The sequence below is a fragment of the Etheostoma spectabile genome, chromosome 22 (assembly GCF_008692095.1).
Source record: "Etheostoma spectabile isolate EspeVRDwgs_2016 chromosome 22, UIUC_Espe_1.0, whole genome shotgun sequence".
Classification (NCBI taxonomy): domain Eukaryota; kingdom Metazoa; phylum Chordata; class Actinopteri; order Perciformes; family Percidae; genus Etheostoma; species Etheostoma spectabile.
In genome coordinates this window covers 7130612-7136998 of record NC_045754.1, presented here as the reverse complement: position 1 = coordinate 7136998, position 6387 = coordinate 7130612, and the positions used below count along the sequence as shown (strand labels likewise).

The window sequence follows — 6387 nt, the reverse complement described above, 5'->3', positions numbered from 1 at the left end:
CCCCCCTCTCTCTCTCTCTCTCTCTCTCTCTCTCTCTCCACGTCCTCCTCACAGGAGCCAGAGTCATCCCAGAAGGAGGTACTGTGTAAACATAACACATCTCCTTTAAGATGCCTTCATATTTTGCAACAAAGTCAGATATTAAAAATAGTTCTCTTACACTTCCAAAAATGGTACTGACACTAAAGACAAAATGGCCTCAAGCAGAAGTAAATTCAAGCATGCATTGCAGTCAAAAGTGGAAGAAGTACTCAGATCCTTTACTTTAGTAAAAGCAGCTATCCCAGTACTAGCAGCAGCAGTTACAAGGGTCCTGCATTTAAAATAACAAAAAAAAGTACTAGCATCAAAATATACTTAAAAAAAAATGATATAGGGAATGGCCTATATAAAAATATATGATATTATTTTTTCAATCAATTTTTTAAAAATAAATAATTAAAAGTAAAATAATGTGTACAGCACTTTCATGTAGCAGCTGGTAAATATGAGGCTCATTTTAATTAATTTATATACTCCTCGGTAGCTTAATCTATCATGGTATTGTTGATTTATATTTTGTATTAATAATCTAAATTTGCAAGTTACTATTGTTAAATAAATGTAGTGCAGTAAAAAGTGCAATACTGTCTTCCAAATTGTAGTGGAGTAGAGTATGGAGTAGATTAATTGGAAGTACGTTAAGTAGCCTACAAGTAACTCATCATTGTACAGTTGTAAGTACAATACTACAGTTGTCAAGTACAGTACTTGAGTAAGTGTACATACGTTTCCCCACAAAACATGTTGCCTTTGGAATCAGATGTGGGGCTCCCGTTCTCTTGAGTGAAACAACTTGCTCTTCATGTTTTTTTAACAGACATAAGATGCAGGTTCACACCCTTTCTCTGAAAGTTGTGGGAAGGCATTCTGGGAATTTTTCAACATACTGACTGAACCAACTGATCCTAAACATTAGGCAGTTAACAAGTGGAATGCGATATAGCCGTATGTGATGAGAGTGGATTTATCCTTTCTTGACCTGCTGTGTGTCTTTAGTGCCATATGATGAAGCCCCAGCTGTTCCCTACTGGCCCTACTCCACCTCGGACTTCTGGAACTACGTTGAATACTTCCGATCCATCGGCGCCTACAACCACATCAACGAGATGGCCCGGGCCTTCTTCGCCCACCAGCACCTCGGAGACACCTTGGGATATGAGACCAACGAGGGACATGAACACTGAAAGGGAGCCAGGACGAAGACGAGATGTTAAGATATCCTTAGGAAATGAAAAGAAATGATGAGGAAATAAGAAACTTATTATAGAGTAATAAGTGTTTTTCTCTTCCCAAGTATATCAGTTTGTAGCATAGTCATACATGTAGAATGCAAATGTAGAGTTGTAGTTGTAGCGTTATAAACTACCTTAATATAATGTGCCACAAATAAACAAACATTTTCCAAATATTGAATTATGTCAATACAAGGATTTAATAATCTTTTGTTCTTCTTGTTTCTCAAGATGTACAACTATTATCAATTTCACGATAACTGCCAATACTATTACAGGGTATATTTTACTACGATTTTTTTCAATGTATTAATTTTGTTGGTTATAAAATTGAAATAGAGTAGGCCATGCTCTTTTACATCCAATATACAGTATATTTTATCATCAACTACACTTTGGTTATATAATAGTATTATCAAGTGTTGCTAGAAGTTTTTCAGGTCAATATGTGAAATAAAAAATATATACTTGTAAAATACAACACACTTTAAATTATTGAAGCTATCGTGCGTAGTTTCTGTCTGCCCAATGAAGGAATTCCAAGTGATGACAACTATTCTGTCGGTACGTCAACATGATACAAGCCTTCCGTGATTGCGCTTCACCCCCGCCGCTCCACCACGCAGTTGCTACGTAGCCAAGGAGAACACGGAAGATTGAAAAAACACAAATAGACTCTTCAGAAGATGTAATCATCTTCACTCGAGTTGCTGGGCGCTAAAGTCGCCAGATAACACCAATTCATAAACACAGCCGTGCTGAGAAATACAGAGATAGTTTTGTAGAGCTGATAGTCTTAATTAGCTTTGTATCAGTCTCGCTTTGCCAGATCCTCCTCCGCTAAAGGAGGATCTGGATACTCCTTGTAGCATCTGGGGATGGGAGGAAAACGTGCGCTGGTTTAATGGCATTTCTTTAAACCAATCAGAATCGTCCTGGGAGCAAAGCAGCTGTAAACCAGTTGTGCGAGAGAAAACTCAGACTGGACAGGAAAGCGGAAGAAAACAGAAAATACATGCATCCGGGGGAATTTCCTGCATCACCGGAGCAATCCCAGAAGTGGAATGCAAAGAATATAGACTAGCTTTGGATCAACTGATTGGGCAATGGCGTGAATGTAACGCATGTTCATTATTATAAAAAAGTTGTTTCCAAACTTTTTGACAATAAAATGCTTACACATTGATGCATCAGTATCAATCTAATCATGTCGTATGAAAATAAAGGGACATTATATGGCAAAATGAGCACTGTCACTTTTGATACTGTTAAGTAGCCAATATTTTTGTGAAGCCTACTTTTAATTTAAGTAGGATTTTTACTTGTAATGGAGTAGATTTTGACGTTGTTGCGTTGTACTTTTACTTCAGTAATTTATTATTCAGTTACTAATATTTCCATGTTTAATAATGCTAGGAATAAATTCCTTGATTGTATCATAGACTAACTCCTGATTGCCCATTGTGTCCAGTGTGTTTTGTCACAGCAAAGAGCGGAACATTAGAAGCAAGCTAGTGCAGTCGGCCGAGCACGATTTACTGTTGCACACGTTTGTTTTTGTTTAGCCCTATGGTTTAGCCTAGCCACAACCTCAAAGCTGCAACATCTTTTAAACCATAAGTGCCGCTGAACTAATACTAGAACAGAATGAAACCCGCAGTGGACGAGATGTTTCCTGAAGGAGCCGGACCCTACGTGGATCTGGACGAGGTGGGTTAACAACAGATTTGGACCGAAAACTAGCAACAACACTGGCTAATGCTAACTAACGCTAGCTTAGAAACGTAACTAATACTTGTAATGTTATAAAAAACGCTTTGAGATAAAGTAGATTTTCAGCCTTTCGGGTAACGTAAATAATATTATTAATAATAATAATAATAATCAAAATAATAAATATGATCGAGTAAATGCACTGTATTTATAGTGGTTTTCACAACACAACGCGATAACGTACCTGTCCTACCATCAAGTGTTTTGTTTTGCATATACTTCAGATCCCAGCTCATAACCTTAGTTATTATGAAGAAGTTTCTTCTTCCTATCAGAAGTTATAGAGAAATACTAATTCTGTCGGATTGCGTTTTCAGCCTTCTGCAAAATGTATCCCCTCTGCATAATGCACCAATGATGCCCTGCCACCAGAAGCTATTATATTATCCATGTTCAAATTGGCCCCATAGTACCTTTCCCCCCCCATTACATTTAATATCATATTTTGAGTGAGTGAGTGAGTGAGCTATGTGCTTTACTTATGCAATAAAGCTGGTTGGTTGTACTTCTGTGTGTTAACAGGCAGGAGGCAGCAGCGGCCTGCTTATGGACCTGGCTGCCAATGAAAAAGCAGTGCACTCTGATTTCTTTAATGGTAAGCCACAGTTTTCTCTGTGTGTGTTTTTTTTCCCCCTACATGATCAAATCTGCACACTGTAAAGAAAACATGTACTACTTGAGTCATCTGTTCTTTTAAATTTAGTAGCAGAATACGTCAACAGGACTGATAGTGAGGTTGAAATCAGGAAATGATGATGGAGACTTCAAAGATGACGAGTCCAAAGATTTCAGATCATTTGCAGCTTTATTCAAACAGTGAACAAACTTTCATGACACAGTGAGCCGACTCTGTATACACACGATGTCTATACACAAGTGACCAATGAACATCAGAATAACTTTTATATAGTCTTCTTGTCCTGCACTGGTCAGTTGATCTATTTCTGTGAGACAGGGTCACCTTTGACACAACTCCTTATTTGTGAGACACTTCTGATAGTTTTATACATTCAGATCTATTCTTGCAACCTAGTGTCCACTTCATGCTGACTCTTCCCTAAAAGCTCCCTGAGAATAGTTAAATACATTTGAACACTTTCATGCATAAATACCAGCCTATCAAGGACGGCATACACTGAGGAGGAAGCTTTCAAAGTTGAGCCGAAATTAAACAGAAATCTTCTTTTGTGGCAACCAGTCTCTGAAAATTTTTAATTTCCTTTGTTTGTATCATGACTGAAACTAAATTGATCAAAGCCACATGGCGTGACGCAACAAAGAAGTAGCAAAATACATAAGGATCCTATCTGATGGAGAAATGTGAGGAAGAGAAGTAAAACCCCTCTGGTGCCTGGTTACAAGTTTTAGTAACTAAAAACAAGTGCATCATTATAATTTGTTTCCATCCATTTTCTTGCCTCAATAGCCACAGTTGTTAGTTGACCGCAACACTGATGGCTGTGTTTACATGCATACAAATTATCTTCACATTCCTGATTTTCGGTGGTGAGATATGTAACATAACGTAAATGAGAAACTTGGTTCTTGTTAAATGATCAAAGGATTTAGAGAAACCTGGTTAACACCAAAACAGTAGAAAAACCTGATCATTTTTAAAGCTTTCTGTTAAAGTCAAACTTAAACGTGACTGAGCTGTTCAAACACATGTAAGTAGTAAAGTAAAAAAAAAGCATCATATTACTATGAATTTTAATAAATACTATTTTTTTTCTTCAATATGAACGTGTAAAGGGAAGAAATCTGAATATTGAAAAACTGCATGGATTTTTATTAAAAGCTCGTAATCCAGGTTCTTCCCTAATCACTGTCTCATATTAACCCTAAAATCCTGTTGTTACCCTGTAAACACCCGTTTCACACACACATAATGACACATACACAGAGGACGCACAAAAACACTAAGCTGTTTTCCATCTTACAGCGTCGGCTGCAGTCAAAACAATATGGGCTCAGCAACACGTGACCCAATAAGAAAAAAAAGGCTGATTGTTAAAAAGGAGGGTATGAAAGAAAAAAAGAGAGGAAAAAGAGGAGAAAAATGGAGGAGGAGTAAGTTTTATAGCTGCTGTCAGACTAAAACTCAGCGGGACACCTCGCCAGTCAGCTGCTTTAAAACACACATACACACTCCTTTTAAAACACTTGGGTTGCTAAAACTGCCTTACAGTGGATTCTCATTTATGGCTGGTCCTAGCTCGGGCGCTAATGCTAATAATGTGTACACTCAAAGTACTGCAATGCCATGTTTCATCCCGAAATAGACACAACTAGTACACCTGATTAGACTAACATACAGTGTCTAAAATGGTGAAACTTAATGGCTTGTAATTTCATGTAATACTTTTTTTAGGTACTGTAGAAAAAGTGTTTTTTAAAGAGAATTGGGCTCTGTGAGCTCACAGGGACACAACAATGTAATGTTTAGACATTAAGGAGATGTGAAAATAAGGTACCTAAAAAAGACTCCCGGTTCCAGATGCTGCAGTGGTTTATGTTGAAAGTTGCAGGGGGTATGGGTAGCCAAGGGGCAAGCTGTTGGACTTGTTGCCTGTCCTTTATTAGACAAAACAGGAATGTCCTGTTCAGGGAAACTACCGAGACTTGAAAGAAAGAAAAGCCTCGTGCGCTGAAGCCGTATTCGCTTATGAATGTTTTAGCAAATTTTTGTAAAAAAATTTAAATATATACACACACACACACACACACACACGCACACACTATATACATATTCCTTACTTTACTATACAGTAGTCTTTATAATTGGCTGCAAACCACCATCCTTGCAGCAGATAACTCAAAAAGATCACAGTACAATTTACATCAACCTCAAACTCACAGCTTTTGTTAAGACAATGTCAGCAATCAAAGTAATGTTTGTAGCATATTTGAATTGTTATTCAAATTGTTTGTTGTGTCCAAACCCCAAAGCTATTTAATATAATATAATTAAAAGACAAAGAAAATCATCCATTTAAGTAGCTGGAAACTGTAATTTTTGATTATTTTTGCGTAAATGATTGTACTAGTTGGTCAATTAATCTATATCGTTTTGACTCATAATCAAAGCTTATAAATGCAGCAAGTCATTGTGTGGACATGCAAAGAAAATAGGCAGAAAAGTTTTGAAAGTGTGGTTACAGATAATATATTGTTTATTAGTATCAGTAATATTTTCGTCTCATGGGGAGAATTTCCTCAACTGGAGCTGTCAGGTACCTTGGTCTTCATACGACAGTGCTAACGTATGTTGATGGCTCGGATGCATTTCCAATGTGTTTTAACCCTGTTCTTTTTTTTTTTTTTCGTCTCTCTCTTCTTT

The 6387-nt window shown here is 37.2% G+C and overlaps 2 protein-coding genes across 3 annotated transcripts in view; both read left to right on the top strand.

Moving 5' to 3' along the window:
- Positions 1-6387, top strand: part of otos (otospiralin) — a 23941-nt gene that overhangs the window by 819 nt on the left and 16735 nt on the right. The window contains exons 3-4 of one of the 2 annotated variants that reach the window (XR_004327534.1): positions 55-78; positions 1039-1396. Coding sequence is in view for 1 of the 2 variants with exons in the window: in XM_032504148.1 (XP_032360039.1) it covers positions 55-78; positions 1039-1226 (212 nt within the window). In the remaining variant the exon portion in view is untranslated. Of the gene's footprint in view, positions 1-54; positions 79-1038; positions 1933-6387 lie in introns of those variants that run through there. The other variant, XM_032504148.1, reaches the window with a different exon arrangement.
- The window catches only part of cops9 (COP9 signalosome subunit 9), a 3866-nt gene continuing 233 nt past the window's right edge, over positions 2755-6387 (top strand). The window contains exons 1-2 of the mRNA XM_032504149.1: positions 2755-2984; positions 3570-3642. Coding sequence (XP_032360040.1) covers positions 2922-2984; positions 3570-3642 — 136 coding nt within the window. The 5' untranslated portion in view covers positions 2755-2921. The remainder of the gene's footprint in view (positions 2985-3569; positions 3643-6387) is intronic.